This window comes from Oncorhynchus gorbuscha, linkage group LG03 (assembly GCF_021184085.1).
Source record: "Oncorhynchus gorbuscha isolate QuinsamMale2020 ecotype Even-year linkage group LG03, OgorEven_v1.0, whole genome shotgun sequence".
Lineage (NCBI taxonomy): Eukaryota > Metazoa > Chordata > Actinopteri > Salmoniformes > Salmonidae > Oncorhynchus > Oncorhynchus gorbuscha.
Window position 1 is genome coordinate 76,288,902 of NC_060175.1, and position 18,433 is coordinate 76,307,334.

At 40.8% G+C, this 18,433-nt stretch overlaps 3 protein-coding genes and 1 long non-coding RNA gene across 7 annotated transcripts in view; 2 read left to right on the forward strand and 2 right to left on the reverse strand.

Moving 5' to 3' along the window:
• Nucleotides 1-941: 941 nt before the first annotated feature.
• On the reverse strand, nt 942-10,541 carry slc35c2 (solute carrier family 35 member C2). Of its 3 annotated transcripts, none has more exons than XM_046343750.1 (10): nt 10,102-10,541; nt 9,221-9,406; nt 8,941-9,091; nt 6,852-6,915; nt 5,228-5,300; nt 3,423-3,591; nt 3,143-3,226; nt 2,853-3,028; nt 2,535-2,664; nt 942-2,318 (listed from the first exon to the last, which is right to left on the reverse strand). In XM_046343750.1, the coding sequence occupies exons 2-10, from the start codon at nt 9,329-9,331 to the stop codon at nt 2,170-2,172; spliced, it is 1,107 nt and encodes a 368-aa protein (XP_046199706.1). In that variant the 5' UTR covers nt 9,332-9,406; nt 10,102-10,541; the 3' UTR covers nt 942-2,169. The 3 variants fall into 3 exon arrangements, with proteins under 3 accessions (XP_046199706.1, XP_046199705.1, XP_046199704.1); XM_046343749.1 differs by having other exon boundaries at nt 9,913-10,541; XM_046343748.1 differs by having other exon boundaries at nt 10,125-10,539.
• taf13 (TATA-box binding protein associated factor 13) lies at nt 10,404-11,695 on the forward strand. The gene has a single exon (XM_046343753.1). The coding sequence runs from the start codon at nt 10,673-10,675 to the stop codon at nt 11,045-11,047; it is 375 nt and encodes a 124-aa protein (XP_046199709.1). The 5' UTR covers nt 10,404-10,672; the 3' UTR covers nt 11,048-11,695.
• A 2,783-nt stretch (nt 11,696-14,478) lies between these two features.
• Nucleotides 14,479-17,739, reverse strand: LOC124031931 (troponin C, skeletal muscle). 2 transcript variants are annotated; one of them, XM_046343751.1, is made up of 6 exons: nt 17,630-17,739; nt 16,506-16,557; nt 16,263-16,406; nt 15,916-16,030; nt 15,669-15,805; nt 14,479-15,037 (listed from the first exon to the last, which is right to left on the reverse strand). In XM_046343751.1, the coding sequence occupies exons 1-6, from the start codon at nt 17,630-17,632 to the stop codon at nt 15,006-15,008; spliced, it is 483 nt and encodes a 160-aa protein (XP_046199707.1). In that variant the 5' UTR covers nt 17,633-17,739; the 3' UTR covers nt 14,479-15,005. The 2 variants fall into 2 exon arrangements, with proteins under 2 accessions (XP_046199707.1, XP_046199708.1); XM_046343752.1 differs by lacking the exon at nt 17,630-17,739 and adding an exon at nt 17,310-17,389.
• LOC124031934 overlaps nt 15,941-18,433 on the forward strand; it is a 28,103-nt gene continuing 25,610 nt past the window's right edge. The window contains exon 1 of the long non-coding RNA XR_006838185.1: nt 15,941-16,078. This is a non-coding gene — a long non-coding RNA (uncharacterized LOC124031934). The remainder of the gene's footprint in view (nt 16,079-18,433) is intronic.

Sequence of the window (18,433 nt, forward strand, 5' to 3'; positions counted from 1 at the left end):
TCATGTTTGACATAACATGCCTAGTCAGATTCAATCCTAACTTAGCACATAAGAATCAACTTTAATAGAATATCGACATTATTTAATGATTTGTTTCCTTTAAACTTAGTATACGTGCTGAAGCTGGGGTGCATGCGACCTCGGAGAAAATGTGGCAACTGGTAGGTTAATACAGTATATAAAAAGCGAGAAAGTAATGTCAAAAAGTGTTGCTTTCTGAATAAGACTGAATAAGGGTTCTTACACAAAATAAACATTTACTGGACCAAAACCCAACACCCAATGAAAACAGTAAATGGCAAATGCAAAAGTGAATGTAAAGATAAAACGTTGTAAACATTAGGTAAACATTATCATTCATGGTCTACTCTGGTTATAACCCATGATGACAGTTTTCCCACATATCCATGTCAGTCAGAGATGGACTGGCCATAGGGCAGTTCAGACAAATGCCAGATGAGCTGGTCCATCTTTTGCTCTGTGGCTCTGTCTAAATTGGGGGTTTTGCACCAAATGAAAATTATTTGGCTAATAATGGGAGCCTAGAGAAAAAATTGGGCCGGTATGGGAGCCTCAAGGAAAATAATGGGCCGTTGTTATAGAAATGCATGGGCCGATTTCTGATCCCAGTCCGTCCGTTGTCAGTGTTACCACATTTCCAAACTCAGTGACAGCTCCCATCTCTGTCTTCCCAGTGAATTGTGCTCACATGACCACAGGTTTTATAAGTTAAGTCAACTCAATCAGATTGATGAGAGGGAGCTCTCTCCTCAGGAAATGAGATTCCAAATGAGAAAATCTAATAGAGGCAGCTGAAGGCCTGGCAGTGCACATCATGTTAAATCTGATTATATGGTCGGCCAGCAGGTGAGGACCACATAACAAACAGAGTACAGCTATTTGAAAGACCTCTGTGAAGAAATGATGCATACAGCTCTGAATAATTGTGCAAATGTTTTATTTAAGAACATACAGTACATAGTAGCAGCAACAAAAGCTCTGTGCTTACCCAATTCAATATAAACAAATGACAACCTCATTGTTTAGAAATTGCTTTAACTCAAATAATCTAATTTAATTAGCATTTGACAATGTGGAGTCATGTGTAGCTCAGTTGGCAGAGCATGACACTTGCAACAACAGGGTTGAGGGTTCAATTCCCACGGGGGACCAGTATGAAAATGTGTGCTCTCAACTGTAAGTTACTAAGATGAAATATTTACACACTCGTCTCTAACATGGAGGGTGAGCATTTCAGAAAATGTTGTCCCTATGTCGGACGTAATTGAATACAAAATATCCACAGGGAAGTATTATCAACACGGCCTTTAGTACAGTGGTTTGTATATCCTGGTTTTATTTTCAAAACTGATGCAATTTGCACGTGACGAACACTTGCCCGATATGGCCGAGCCAAACCACACACCGAATGGCAAACAGCTATTGTTTACATATTGTCCAGCACGTGCAATGAGTCAAGAGATTGAAAATACAAGCGACAGAACCTACTGGCACCGCAAAAAGTCAGGTAAACAACACTTTGCTGTGGATACCCTAGCTCCACCTACCGCCAGAAGGACCAACAGCACGTACAAGCAGTAAATTATGTGTAAATATAATTGTATTCAACATTTTGGCTTATAGAGAATATTGTTTATTTTTTTAGGGCGACTTCGGTCAGACTGACAATCATGGAGTAACCATGGTAACCGTCTGATGTTTAGGCAAGTGGTCCCCCATTTCTAGAAACATTTATCATTATAATGGCACATATGGTTTGGTCATTTCACATTATAAGGTAAACACTTTTCTTTCACATCACTGAAGGCCCTGAAAAGGCAACAGTAAATGCATTTGATAGAGTTTAGTGTGTCCGTCCGTGTTACTGTCGGTAATGCTCAGCGATTTTGGACAAATGCTGAAGAGAATGTTGTCTGTAGAGGAGGGTTGGAAGCCTTCCTTTCTGTTCCTCTGTGGCCTCTCTGAAGAAGGCCAAAAGCCAAAATACGTTGCAATAAATACACTTTTTTATTTAATTCCATTTGTCCTCCAAGTGTTCCAGAATATCCTTCTCAACTCCTGCACTTTGGTTGGAAAGGGAGGTTGAGGCAGTGATCCCTTCTCTTTGCCTCTCTGGAACAAGACAGTCAGTCAGCCATCTTGTTTGATTCAGAGTAGAATCTCCTGCTCTTTATTATCATCATCATCATCATCAGCAGCAGCTGTCTCCTCCCCCTCATCTTCCTTATGACATAATAGTGGTACTTCCAGGTCTTGGCTGTTTTTAACGGGCAGCTGTCTCAACGAGTGAATTTTACCTGGAGTACATTAGAAAAAGGACACCCAATTACTGGATATGATGGACAGCTTGGTGAAATACCTTTCCATTAGCCTCGGTACCTTCAGCAGCACTGGCTTGATTAACAAACAATTACAACATACCTAATATACCGACTACACCAGGGATAGACTGATAACAATTTGCTTTCATTTTACAGTGTAGGATACCACATATAGTAATGGTATGAACTTACTTTTGGAATAGTAGGTCTTCAGCCCCACATGCAGGGAGATGCCAGAAACACAGACAGCGAACCCCATCAAGTTGAGTCCACTCATCCTGTCCCCCATCAGGCCTGCTGCCAGCAGCAGAGTACACGCCTCCTAGTGGGGGCAGGGAGGGTACGTTAGGGGGAGATGAAAAACACACTTTAAATAAAGAGTGTAGGGGAGGTGAAACAAGGAGTGCTTGAGACAGCGGGAGAGATGGTACAAAAGGAAGCAATTTCAAGTGAGGGAGCTGAAGGGATACAGAGAGGGTAACTTGTGATATACTGTGTTATCCTCCTTACCTTAAAGATCCCTGCTATGGATAAAGTGAGACTGGAGGTCTTTGAGACTAGCAGGAACTCAGAGAAGCCCAGGCCAAAGGCCAGTGATCCGCCTATACTCAGCATGAACAGAGTGTAGAGCAGGGGAGAGAGCTCATTCACACGGAACAGCTTCTCTGAGGTACTTAGGCTCAGCCCTGCAGACAGAATCAGAAGTACTGACACACAGATAGAGGCACTTATGTCATACCCAGACTGACAAGCATGGACTATCACAAACAGGTTAGAGAGAAGCATAGTAAAAGTCTAACCTTCGTTGAAGAGGAAGAGCGGGAAGAGTCCCATGAACATGAGCGGCTGTAGATGGTACATGGTGTCTATTGGGTTCTGGAGCCCTGTGGGAGTGGAATGTGGAAGAGTTGGGTTACTGGGCTGAATGCCTAATCAGGGAATAAAAGGACAAGTCCAAACAACAACACAATGACGCTCGGTAACTAGTCTCCCTAGGCAGAAGTGTTGCCTCCCACATTAACCATGTTCTGACATCCACTGTTTCCCGGTTGGGATATCTGAGACTAGGTGTTTACTGACCCAGCTCTGCTTTCTGCATCAGGACCTGCGTGAGGGTCCACCGGATCCCACCGATGAACGATGCAAGCAGTACCATGATGAAGCCCTTCAGGTTGAACTGGGTCGACTTGAAGGTGAACATGAACAGGCCGCTGGCTATCAGAAGGACCACCACGATCAGGTATGGGTTCTGTAAAAACAGAGTAACTTGGGGGTCAGAACAGAAGCCTTTCGTCCACATGCATACATTATGCACTTCCTCATCTTCTCACATCATACACATCAAGGGCATGGAACCAGAGTACACAACCATAAATAAATATATATAAATACACACACATTTCACAAAGTGCATATACAGTTACATACACCTGAAGGGAATGGAACTTCCTCCTATGCATGAAAAGTGAATCCATTCACTGAATCCTATAGCTCGGTAGAACATTGGAAAGTCAGTGTCTTGGTGGGAAGATTGCAACCGCAGAGACTTCAATTAGGCAAGTCTTTTCCTTTGTAGTAATGAATGATCCAGATATTACACAGAGTGTAATTTGTGAGGGGGTGTGGTAAGAAAGCCTTCAATGAGAATGGCCTAACCATGTGAGCGGCTACGGTACACCGAAGTGTAAGGGATGTGCATCTTTCCCTTTCAAGACGATTTGACGATACAATACAGGAACGATAGTCTACGTTTTAGTTTAAAACGATTCGGTGCGATTCGAGTAATGAACCGATGTGGTTCGATGTGATACAACGCACAAACATGTGTTGCATAAACACATTCATTTTCCATTCTAAATTAAAAATTGCTGCTGATGGAGCTCATGAGCTGGGACTCTGGAGCCAGATCTGTCTGAGCGTGTGTGTGGTGTAAATGATGTATATTTCTATGATGTATGTATGCACCTGAGCTGAGCCATAAGGGAAACTTTGATGCTTTACCGTGTAGATCTAAAAATGACCATACACAGTGCCTTGAGAAACTATTCACACCCCTAGACCTTTCCCACATTTGGTTGTATTCCAGCCTGAATTTAAAATGGATTCAAGTTCAATGTTTTGTCACTGGCCTACACACAATACTCCATAATGTAAAAGTGCAATCATGTTTTTCTACATTTTTACAAATGAAAGAAAAATGAAAGGTTGAAATGTCTTGAGTCAATAACAATTCAACCGCTTTGTTATGGCAAGTCTAAATTACGTTCAGGAGTACAAATGTGCTTAACAAGTCACATAATAAGTTGTATGGACTCACTGTGTGCAACACTAGTGCTTAACATGAATGACTACCTCATCTCTGTACCCCACACATACAGATAATTGTAAGGTCCCTCAGTCGAGCAATGAATTTCAAACAGATTCAACCAAGCCAATGGTGACTTTAAAACAGTTACATTTAATGGCTGTCATAGGAGAAAACTGAGGATGGATCAACAACATTGTAGTTACTCCACAATACTAATCTAATTGACAGAGTGAAAAGAAGGAAGCCTTATTTTGCATTTCAAACATGTTCTACTTTTAACATAAATACAGAACATTCTACTTATTTTCTTCAAAGTTCAGCAACATCTTATTATAAAAGCCAGGATTTGATCGCCGATTTTGACAATGTACCATTTAAAAGTAATTTCCGATTGAACCGACATATGCAGCGTTTACTGTGAATGTGGTGTCTGCAAACAGTCTTTCAAACATGTAGTACGAACAGAGTGAATTTTAAATGCAATTTTCTGTCATGCAACACCCATAAATACTACTGGATAAACAATGACCAAGAAGAAGCAGCAACAGTTACCCCATCTCAAGTGAAATTGACTTACCGGATGCTCTAGTTTAAAAACCAATGAGAAGAAGAGGATGAAGAGCACTGCAGAAGACTTGGTCATTGTGTACCTGGAGGAAACATACAAAGACATTCTAATGCCATTCAGAACATTGATGATCAAAGTTAGGAAGATACATACAGTGCCTTCAGGAAGTATTCATAACCCTTGATTTATTCTACATTTTGATGTGTTAAAGCCCAAATTCAAAAATGTATACAATAAAACAGCTCACCAATCTACACACAATAACACATAATGACAAAGAGAAAATATGTTTTAAGACATTTTTCAAAATGTATTTAAAATTAGATACAAAAATCTAATTTACATAAGTATTCATAACCCTGAGTTAATACATGTTAGAACCACCTTTGGCAGCGAATACAGCTGTGAGTTTTTCTGCATATGTCTCTAGGAGCTTTGCACACCTGGATTGTACATTATTTGCATATTATTATTTTTAGAATTCTTCAAGCTCTGTCAAGTTAGTTGTTGATCATTGCTAAACAGCCATTTTCAAGTCTTGCCATAAATGTTCAAGTCGATTTTAGTCAAAACTGTAACTAGGCCACTCAGGAACATTCAATGTCATATTAGTAAGTAACTCCAGTGTATATTTGGCCATGTGTTTTAAGTTATTGTCTTGCTGAAAGGTGAATTTGTCTCCCAGTGTCTGGTGGAAAGCAGACTGAGTCAGGTTTTCCTCCAGTATTTTGCCTGTGCTTAGCTCTATTCCGTTTCTTTTTATCCTAAACAACTTCATAGTTCTTGGCAATGACAAGCATACCCATAACATGATGTAGCCACCACCATGCTTGAAAATATGAAGAGATTTACTCAGTAATGTGTTGTGTTTGCCCCAAATATAACGCTTTGTATTCAGGACAAATAGTTCATTTCTTTGCATTACTTATTTACACTCTGTCAATTAGATTAGTATTGTGGAGTAACTACAATGTTGTTCAACTCTGTTTTAAAGTCACTATTGGCCTCATGGTGAAATCCCTGAGGGGTTTCCTTCCTCTCCAGCAACTGAGTTAGGAAGGACATTGTTTCTTTTTAGTGACTGTGTGGATTGACCCACCATGCTCAAAGGGATATTCAATGTCTATTTTTGTTGCTCTTCCAATCTCCCAATATGTGTACTTTTTGCGAGGCATTAGAAAACATTCCTGATCTTTGTGGTTGAATCTGAGTTTGAAATTCACTGCTCGACTGAGGGACCTTACAGACAATTGTGTGTGTGGGGTACAGAGGTGAGGTAGTCATTAAACAAATTATGTTAAACCTTATTATTGCACAGAGTCCATTAAATGTATTATGTCACTTGTTAAGCACATTTTTACTCCTGAACTTATCTAGGCTTGCCATAACAAAGGGGTTGAATACTTATTGACTCAAGACATTATTTATTCATTTTAAACATTTCTAAAAACATAATTCCACTGTGACATTATGGGGAATTGTGTGTACTGTAGGACAATGACACAAAAATCTAAATGTATTCCATTTTAGATTCAAGCTGAAACAAAATGCAGAAAAAGTAAAGGGGTGTGAATAGTTTCTGAAGGCACTGTAATAAACACACACACACACACACACACACACACACACTTACAAGCTGATGGTGATGAAGAGGAAGCTCCAATTGGAGAGTCCAATGTCCAGCGCTGTTGCAATGGCTGAAAGAGACAACTTTTTAGGACTATTGATCATATCATGGCACACTGTTTTATTCCCACTAAAGGGTTTCTTTCTTACTGACAGGAAGGTGAATGCCTCATGAGATTAGTTTAACTGCTGTACCCCATCAGAGGGGTGTAATATACTGTACAACGATATAAATGCAACATGTAAAGTGTTGGTCCCATGTTTCATGAGCTGAAATAAAAATTCCCAGAAATGTTCCACATGCACAAAATATTATTTTGAGCCCAAATTTGTTTACATTTATCCTTTGCCAAGATAATTATTCCACCTGCCAGGTGTGGCATATCAAGAAGCTGATTAAACAGCATGATCATTACACAGGTGCACCTTGTGCTGGGGACAATAAAAGACCACTCTAAAATGTGCAGTTTTGTGACACAACACAATGCCACAGATGTCTCAAGTTTTGAGGGAGCATACAATTGGCATGCTGACTGCAGGAATGTCCACCTGAGCTGGTTGCCAGATAACTCAATCATACTTTATCTACGATAAGCCGCCTCCAACATCATTTTAGAGAATTTGGCAGTACGTCCAACCAGCCTCACAACCGCAAACCAAGTGTCACCACACCAGCCCAGGACCTTCACATTCGGCTTCTTCACCTGTGGGATCGTCTGCAATCAGCCACCCGGACAGCTGATGAAATTGAGGAGTATTTGTCTGTAATAAAGCCCTTTTGTGGGGAAAAACTCATTCTGATTGGCCCTCCAAGGCCCACCCATGGCTGCACCCCTGCCCAGTCATGTGAAATCCATAGATTAGGGCCTAGTTAATTTATTTCAATTGACTGATTTCCTTATATGAACTGTGACTCAATAAAATATTTTAAATTGTTCCATGTTTCTTCAGTGTACAAAGCAGGATCAATTAGTTAGTCAGCCAACTTTAATTAACAACCAGAAATAACTTGATTTTCTGGTTCATTATGAAATCTAAACTTAGATATGCGTTTTGGTTCTTGAGTCGATTAGGGACCATGCACATTTTCAGCGCATCTATATTTAGGCAAGTTAGATGGCTAACTCATTGATCCTGCTTTGTAGTATACCCCTCAAAACCCCAAATACAATTTATGGTTGTTTTACACCTTTGTATGTATCCACTACAAGGCCATGGTGCTTACCTATGGAACAGCCCCTCCCTACCTTTAGGCTCAAACCCTACACTTGAACCCGAGCACTCCGTTCTGCCACCTCAGGTCTCTTGGCCCTCCTGACCATCCATGATATCAACATTATAGTTTTAACCAGGTTTTCAGGCTATACAGTTTTTGTTTACAATTACTCCCGCTCAGCCCAGTCCAAGCTCTTCTCTGTCCTGGCACCCAATGTTGGAACAAGCTTCCCCCTGAAGCTAAGACAGCAGAGTCCCTGCCCACCTTCCAAAAACATCTGAAACCCTACCTCTTCAAACAGTATCATAAATAATCCTCCTCCTCACCTTGACCCCCCCCCCACCCCCACACACACAAAAAAAATAAGAAAAAAAGAACTGAACCAGCACTTGTACTACTTGACTTACTTTCTATGCCTGTGCTATGTGGTTGTCCCACATAGCTGTCTTAAGATGAATGCACTAACTGTAAGTCCCTCTGGAGAAGAGCATCTGCAAAATGACTCAAATGTTTTTTTAAACACTGTATAGGCTGAAAACATGGTTAAAACTATAATTCTGATCTCATGGATGGTCAGTCCTTCCATCCATAGCTCTGGCTATGAATTTGAGAATGGATACATTTCTCCAACCCCATCCCTCAGCTATTTACCAAATAGGTGGCGGGTGTGACCACTGCTACAGTTTCAACTGCAGATTGCCCCTTTAAGATGTATTGAAGTAGTTCCAGCCAAGATTAGTAGAGAGAAAAGCAGAAAGTGGTATCTTATCACACAGACGGACTATGCCTTTTATTATGCAGACTGAAGTCCATGTTGATTATATCGTGTCACATACAACTCAAACTGTTTGGCATACATTCCTCTAATATATGCACTCACCGACTGGGGCAACCTTTGTGAGGTAGTCTGTCCAGTTCAACATGACCCGAGGCTTCCCTGTCCAGCATTGCATGGCCGAGCGGGTCAGGGTAGAGAGACAGAATATTATGGTGAGGTGGAGCAGCGTCATGAACAGTGGGTAGTGGAAGCCCTGAGAGAAAGAGGGAAAGGGGTGGGAACAGTGACAGTGAGTTAAACTACATGGCACTGCATGCAAAGCAAACATACCAAGTACACAATGTTATGTCGCATGAGGAGTGTGAGCCAGCCTCAGACTGACCTTCATCAGCCACTTGTTATAAAAGGTGATGCCGATGGAGAAGACATAGTAAACGAGGACCAGGCCCACAGTGCGGACAGCCCGGCATAGGAACTGGACAGGGCAAGCCATGGTGCTGCTTCACCCTTCCCCACAGGAACTACTTGCAGAGGCACCCGTCTTCAAACAGGAACAATGTGCTGAAAGCTGGGATGGGAGAGAAGAGGGAAGAGCGAGAAAGATGGGATAAATTGACAATATAATCAAAGACAAAAGAACCGATATAATTTGATGCTGGCTGAGCATGCGACTGCGTTGAGGAATCTGTTTGACCAGTCTTATTAGTGAGTAATGAGCATACTCCCAGCTGTATGTTAGCACTGACGCGGCGTGTTGTGGGGATACTGTACATGAACATGCTGATTTTTTTTTCTTCATAATTAACATTGTAGCTATAATCTCAGATAAGACTATGTTGCCAAGCTAAATAGATGCATTGCTGATTACATTTACATTTAAGTCATTTAGCAGACGCTCTTATCCAGAGCGACTTATGAAGACACTGGAAAACATAAACCTGAGCCATATGGCATGGCTAACAAAGCACAAAATATGAACGGGCAAGCCACTGAGGTAGACAGTGGATAACTTGTTAGCTGAACCAGATATCTTATGAAATTTTCAAACTCTAGCTACTGTCTGGCTGAACTCACCTACTGACGAACAGCGGCAAAAGCAGGTGAACTAGCTAGCTAACTGACGTTAGCTAAGCAAAGTGTGACCGGTCCTGTTAACTGCTATACAAAGCTGCGTCTAAATACCGTAACGTTGGCTAGCTAGCTTAGCTATCAAGCGATGCATATAAACACATGACTGTACAGAGTAATTGAACATTGTTTTACTTTCCAAATGACAGTAACGTTACTTTGTTGTTGCCAGTTAGTCCACTCTACACACGGGCCATGGCATCGATTCATCAGTACAACCCGCAGGCTCTACGTGGACTGAGCACAGCCAGACAAGCGATGCACTTGATTTTGCTTCCCCGACGCTCGTCGGTGCTTGGTGAAATGTAGACCTTGGTCCAATGCAATGGATCACTCTGCCTACCCGGTCCGATGGCTGACCTGAATCAAGTGCGCCCGATTCCAGCACTGCAGCTAGGTGGCAGTATTTTTGATTTTCCAAGCAAAACAACGCAGCCTGTTGCTGTAGCTACTTCCGACAACTACAAGTGAAGAAAAAATCGACCATTTGGTTGAGGAGTTGTTGTCGTGACCCTCTTGTTTTTGTAATTGATAGAAAGTCAAAAAGCCGCCACAACGCAATAACCAGTCAGGGCTCCAATTGCATCTAACCTGCACGGTTTGCGAAATATCGTTGGACACACTGGGCTTTGTAACTAGCTAGATAATCCCATAGCCAGCTAGCGTTAGCTACAATTGCTAGCTCTAGTACACCTTGTCTGTGAGGATGGCGGAGGAGGAAGACGAAGCTGGTTTTGACGAGGATTTGGATGACGGGGCGGGTGGAGCTGATGGGAACCACGGCAAAAGGAAAAGGCTGTTCTCTAAAGAACTTCGGTGTATGATGTATGGATTTGGAGATGACCAGAATCCCTACACCGAGTCGGTGGACATCCTGGAGGACCTTGTGATCGAGTTCGTCACGGAGATGACACACAAAGCCATGTCCATCGGACGCCAGGGCCGTGTCCAGGTGGAGGACATTGTTTTCCTTATCCGGAAAGATCCAAGGAAGTTTGCCCGAGTGAAAGACCTCTTGACGATGAACGAGGAGCTGAAGAGAGCCCGCAAGGCCTTTGATGAAGCGAACTATGGCTCTTAGAGCCTTTGATGAAGCGAACTATGGCTCTTAGAGCCTTTGATAGAGGGATTTGGCCTTCACTGCAAATACACGCCTTCTTTCCCTTTTTTAAACTTCTCTTTCACATTGTCCAAGCTGTTTATTCTGCTTTGATCATTGGACATGTTTTTTTTTTAAGGATTTAAAGTTGTTGCAGATGTGAACATAGAGATAGTGTTCATTGACCACCAACTTGTGACTACAGATATGTTTGTGCTCATGTGAAATGCTTATGCTTTCTACAGACATCTTTCTACTTTTAACTAGGCAAGTCAGTTAATAACAAATTATTATTTACAATGATGGCCTAGGACTAGGGGCAGAACGACAGAATTTTACCTTGTCAGCTTGGATTCGATCAAGCAACCTTTAGGTTACTGGCCCAATGCTCTATCTATCCACAAGGCAACCTGCCGCCCCATTAACATACACACATCTAATACTAGAAAGTAGTTGTATTTGTCGTATACTGTGCTGTATCCACAGAATGACATCATATTGCAGTATCAATCATTAGGTCCTGTTAGGAAATGTCTCTTAGGTGAGAATTGTTGTCCTGTTTATCAGTAAGGATAGTGACACAATGGTGGAATGGACATTTATGAATAAAGTAACTCCCAATCCTTGACACTTTCATCCATCCTTTACTGTGAGATTTCAGGACATGGGCCCAGAGGGGAGTTCAAATGAGACTTTCTATATTAATCCATGGATTTGTTCTCTTTCCTGAAATGTTTCACTTTCGCTACACTTGCAATAACATCTACTAAACAAATATATGTGACCAATACAATTTGATTTGATTTCTACACCTTGAGACAATGGATATAGCTTCAACACTTGAATAAAATGTTTTGTTTAATTTGTGCAAATGAACGCACAACTTCTGTAGATGGACCTTGTGCATGGAATAAAACCCTCTGAATTTTACTTTAATTATTTCCGCAGGACTAAGGGCTCAGACACATAGGGTTTGCTAGCCGAGAGTACTTAGCACATCTGAACCTAATTTGCGAACCGAGTGTGCACTGAATTGACATGTGAAATGTTGTCAGTCAGACATCTACAGTGGGTGGTCCTTAAAACACAGCGCACTGAACGATCGGCAGATGAACGCTGGATATAAATGAGGTGTGATGTGTGCGAGCGAGCCTTAAAGGTACATTTCAACATTTTCCAACGTCATATTCATCACCAGCACCAGACAAACATCAACATATGGAAAAATGGTGTGTTTCAATGTTTTGTATAAAAAAATAGGAAAGTGAATATTCATACTCATTGACTTATTCCACGTACAGTTGAAGTCAGAAGATTACATACATTTCAGGCAAAGATATTTAAACTCAGTTTCCCAATTCCTGACATTTAATCCTAGTAAAGATTCCCCGTCTTAGGTCAGTTAGGATCACCACTTTATTTTAATAATGTGAAATGTCAGAATAATAGTAGAGTGATTTAATTCAGCTTTTATTTCTTTCATCACATTCCCAGTGGGTCAGAAGTTTACATACACTCAATTAGTATTTGGTAGCATTGCCTTTATATTGTTTAACTCGGGTCAAATGTTTTGGGTAGCCTTCCACAAGCTTCCCACAATAAGTTGGGTGAATTTTGGCCCATTCTTCCTGACAGCTGGTGTAACTGAGTCATGTTTGATGGCCTCCTTGCTCACACACACTTTTTCAGTTCAACTCACATATTTCCTATAGGGTTGAGGTCAGGGCTTTGTGATGGCCACTCCAACACCTTGACTTTGTTGTCCTTAAGCCATTATGGACAAACAGTTCTATTTTTGTTTCATCAGACCAGAGGACCTTTCTACAAAAAGTAGGATCTTTGTCCCCATAGTCTGGCTTTTTTATGGCGGGTTTCGGAGCAGTGGCTTCTTCCTTGCTGAGCGGCCTTTCAGGTGATGTCGATATAGGACTAATTTTACTGTGGATATAGATGATTTTGTACCTGTTTCCTCCAGCATCTTCACAAGGTCCTTTGCTGTTCTGGGATTGATTTGCACTTTTCGCACCAAAGTACGTTCATCTCTAGGAGACAGAATGCGTCTCCTTCCTGAGCGGTATGACGGCTGCGTGGCCCCATGGTGTTTATACTTGCGTACTATTGTTTACCTATGGAACAGCATATATAGGTAAGTATTAACCAGGCTTGTGGACGTTTACAATTTTTTTCTGAGGTCTTGGCTGATTTCTTTTGATTTTCCCATGATGTCAAGCAAAGAGGCACTGAGTTTGAAGGTCGGCCTTGAAATACATCCACAGGTACACCTCCAATTGTCTCAAATGATGTCAATTAGCCTATCAGAATCTTCTAAATCCATGACATAATTTTCTGTAATTTTCTATACACTTAGTGTATGTAAACTTCTGACCCACTGGAATTGTGAGACAGTGAATTATAAGTGAAATAATCTGTCTGTAAACAATTGTTGGAACAATTACTTGTGTCATGCACAAAGCAGATGTCCTAACCGACTTGCCAAAACTATAGTTTGTTAACAAGACATTTGTGGATTGGTTTAAAAATGAGTTTTAATAACTCCAACCTAAGTGTATGTAAACTTCCGACTTCAACTGTAGGTGTCCTTTGTGAGGCGTTGGTTGAATATGTGTTTGAAATGTACTACTAAACAGATAATTGTGTGTGTGAGGTACAGAAATGTAGTCATTCAAAAATAATGTTAAACACTATTATTACACACAGAGTGAGTCCATGCAACTTATGTGACTTGTTAAGCACATTTTTCTCCTGAACTTATTTAGGCTTGCCTTTACAAAGGGGTTGAATACTTATTGACTCAAGCTTTTCGTTTTTAATTCATTTGTAAACATTTCTAAAAACAGAATTCCACGTTGACATTATAGGATACTGTGTGTAGGCAGTGACAAAAAAAAATCGACATTTAATCCATTTTAAATTCAGATTGCAACACAACAACACGTGGAAAAAGTCAAGGGATGTGAATACTTTCTGAAGGCAGTGTAAGTGTTTACAATTACATTATCGGTGTGCTTTTAACCAATTTGCCTACTAATTGGCCGATGATGTCATTGGAAACTTACTGTATCTTTATCTTTACATTGAAACTGGTCATTTTCACGTGTCAATGTTGGGATTGTGCTGGAAATTATGAATTTGACGTAGAGAAAATGTTGATGTTTGTCCTTTGTTCCTTAACCCACTGTATCAGTAATCTATTTTCATAGGGATTAATATTAACCTGAAGTTCAGTTTGTATAATGATGAAGAATTTAAACTTCCGTGTGGCATATCATTTCATAATATTAGTTTTTTAAATTTGTGTTTTGCCATAAGTAAATATGCCTAATCTAGCTTTACTGCTGTCTAATCTGTTATGCCTTATGGCTGTGTGGGTCAAAGAAAAATGGGAAAAAATATATATATAAAATCTTTTTTTATTTTATTCAAGAAAATAGCGTAGACCATAATTATGTCAGACCAACTACCAGTGAGCATGTGTTTATTCATTTATTATCTTAGTTTGTTATTACAGTGAAGTGGCAACAGTTGGCCTTGGTCTAAGCAGCTATCACAAGCTGCCCATCTAGAATACATCTAGACTGAACTCCCAGCTTGAGGGTGTTAAGGTGGTAAGTGATCCACTGACCCATTATGTGATGTTGCAGTGAATTTCACATCCTGGCTTTTCCCTCCAGATTTGGGGGAACAGCAGCAGATTGGCGTCAATGGGGCATCATAATCACATGCAAGAAGGGTTCAAAAGCCCTGGTTACCCCCACCAGGTGCCTGTCTGTTGAAGAGGTTTAGTTTAATCGAGGTGGACGAACATAGGCAATGGACCAGTAAGGGGCGAAGAGTGAGGGAGAATTGCAGTGGGTCAAAAGAGGATCAGGATAGGTCAGCAGGGGGTCAAAGGGAGGAGGAATGTCCTTGAGTCTCTCTTTTACTGCACATTTTCCATCATCTTGAGGAATTCTGAAAAAGAGTGACAAATCCATTGTGAAAATTATAATTTAAATCACGGTGATGTAATTCATGGTCAATAACAGGCCTAACATTCATTATCTAACACATTATCTAACTTCAAGCACCAGCTGTCAGAGCAGCTCACAGATCATTGTATCTGTACATAGCCCACCTGTAAATAGCCCGTCCAACTACCTCATCCCCATACTGTATTTATTTATTTAGCTCCTTTGCACCCCAGTATTTCTACTTGCACATTCATCTTCTGCACATCTATCACTCCAGTGTTTAATTGCTATATCGTAATTACCTCGCCACTATGGCCTATTTTATTGCCTTACCTCCCTTATCTTACCTCATTTGCACACACTGTATATGTACTTTTTTTCTATTGTGTTATTGACTGTATATTTTGTTTATTCCATGTGTAACTCTGTGTTGTTGTATGTGTGGAACTGCTTTGCTTTATCTTGGCCAGGTCGCAGTTGTAAATGAGAACTTGTTCTCAACTAGCCTACCTGGTTAAATAAAGGTGAAATAAAGTAATTAAATAAAAATGAAAATGCTGGTCAATATTTTGGCTAATTGTCCAATCAGCATCACCATTATTATTATCAAAGGCATCTCGGCTTTGTTATACCATCAAAGTCCAGCATGCCATCAGCGTTCTTGTCTCCATCCTTCAGCAGCTCATCAATCTCCTCCTCTGAGATTTGCTCGCCTGTGCTGCGGATGATGATGGCGAACTCTTCTCTGTCGATGTAGCCGTCGGCATTCCTGCGTAAGCAACACACATTGGAGTTTAACAACCTGTCGACATATGAACGCTGACTGTAAGTGTACACAAGGTAAACTGTAAAACGTAACCGCTAAAACAGGTGACATACTTGTCGAACACACGGAAACATTCCGCCAACTCTTCCTCAGACTTTCCGGCCTGGTCCTCCTTTAAGAGCCTCACCATCATGACCAAGAACTCCTCGAAGTCGATGGTGCCGCTGCCTAAGGTGAAGTTTCCGATCGATTATGCATCAAGCTCGAAAATAACAGGTAAGTACAACAATATGAAGAGGTATGTAATCATGCTTAGGTCACCTGAGCATAACATGGGCATAAGTTACCCAAAAATAGACTAATTACGCGCCAAACTTCACACGTGCAATTTAAACTATATAGCTTACATACATTAATGTAGGTTAATATATAGTATATTTTAGACTCAGCCGTTGCTCACCATCCTCATCGACCTCCTCAATGATTTCATCCAACTCCTCTCTTGTCGGGTTCTGGCCCAACATCCTCATGACCTGACCCAACTCCTTGGTACTGATATCGCCGCCACCGTCGGTGTCGAACATGTCGAAGGCAGCCTTGAATTCTGGAATGATGATACGTATCGGGACACTAATTATTGCATTCATTAGACCTGACAGTTATTAATGAACGGCAACATGGTTTTGCGATGGATCTTACTCACCGTTAAGCATCTCCTCGCTCAAGAATGAGCGGGCCTCCTGTTGTGCATCAGTCTAGAGGAAAAACAGCGCCACATTTGTCAGGTCATAGTATTCGTGACAATTTCTGAAATGGTCAATTATATCTATATTTTTTTGGGTGGGGCAACAGTGATGTTAACAGATGAGTGTATTTTTGTCGTATTGACATTCACAAAGGTATCCCCACAAAAGGGTTAGCCTTAGCCTATAGGCATACTGACAAATGTGCCATGCTATTTAAGGCTCAACACATTACCCCCCTGTATATGGCCATACGGATATACATTCCCGAAGGAATTTGTCGCCTTAACACAATCCGCACCCGGACAGCCTTGCTCCCGGACCTTTTAGGTTGTGTAACAGTCTGATACTCGGTATCTACGTACTCAATAAGCACCCAATAAACCCATAGCCTATCTAGCCTGCGGAACATGCATCACTTCCCTAAAGTCACGCTCCAGAAATACTGCTATAAACACTCAATATTATTTGGTTAATTAAACACGTTGGTGATTTGTATTTATCAAGATGAGATCCTGATAATCATGGTCTAAGGAAATGACTGCTGTTTTAATCGTGTTATACCTTACACTTTATGAAATAGTAAACATGACTGCAAGAGACAATACAGTGTCAAAATGATGGTCCAAAAATGATTTCCAAATTAGGCTAATTAATCATCTTAATTGCCCATCCAAATGTAACTTGTAAATGTAACCCTATACAAACTCGCTGTTTACTATGCTTTTATTCATGTGATTGTGTGTTCAAATGATTGGTCTTACCATGGTTGTGAATGAGCTTTCCCCCAAATACCCACAGAAATAAATCCCAAATGATTGGTCTTACCATGGTTGTGAATGAGCTTTCCCCCAAATACCCAGAGAAATAAATCCCAAATGATTGGTCTTACCATGGTTGTGAATGAGCTTTCCCCCAAATACCCACAGAAATAAATCCCAAATGATTGGTCTTACCATGGTTGCGAATGAGCTTTCCCCCAAATACCCACATAAATAAATCCTAAATGATTGGTCTTACCATGGTAGTGAATGAGCTTTCCCCCAAATACCCACAGAAATAAATCCCAAATGATTGGTCTTACCATGGTTGTGAATGAGCTTTCCCCCAAATACCCACAGAAATAAATCCCAAAGGAGTGGTCAATCCGTGTGCACCCCTACAGAAAGATTAAACCTCAAATGAGAGTTCAGACACACTTTAAACGGGTCACTTAAGACACACCCCCGGGTGATCACAGGACTACAGATTTAGAATCTTGAATTTGCAGGGTTCTGAGGCCCCCAAAAGCCAATCGAAATCTGGAGTGGACAGTGATGCAAACATTTAATTTACGGAGTAAACGTAGCTATAAGAAAAGGTTTCAGGTACATGTCACTATTGAAAGGCAACATTTTGTCTTGTGATTGTAAGTGCAGCAGGTTTAAGGTACCTGCATGTTTTTTTATTTAACCTTCATTTAACTTGGCAAGTCAGTTAAGAACAAATTCTTATTTTCAATTACGGCCTAGGAACACTGGGTTAACTGCCTGTTCAGGGGCAGACTGACAGATTTGTACCTTGTCAGCTTGGGATTTGAACTTGCAAACCTTCCGGTTATGAGTCCAACGCTCTAACCACTAGGCTACCCTGTAACAGTAGGTCTTGGTATTCCCTGTCAGACAATGTTTTTGCTCATCAACCAAAACAAATTCTGGTCTCTCTGGTCCCACTCTCAAAGTAACAACATTATGTCTACTTTTACACATTTCCAGAAGGGAACAAAGCCAGCCCTTTTAAGCAATATCTGAAAATAGTCCATTCTGAAACGTCATTTCTAAAACAATGTGTAGTTGATCTTCAAGCATGCACTTGTGAGTTCAAGCAAATATGGGGATTGACAGTTTTC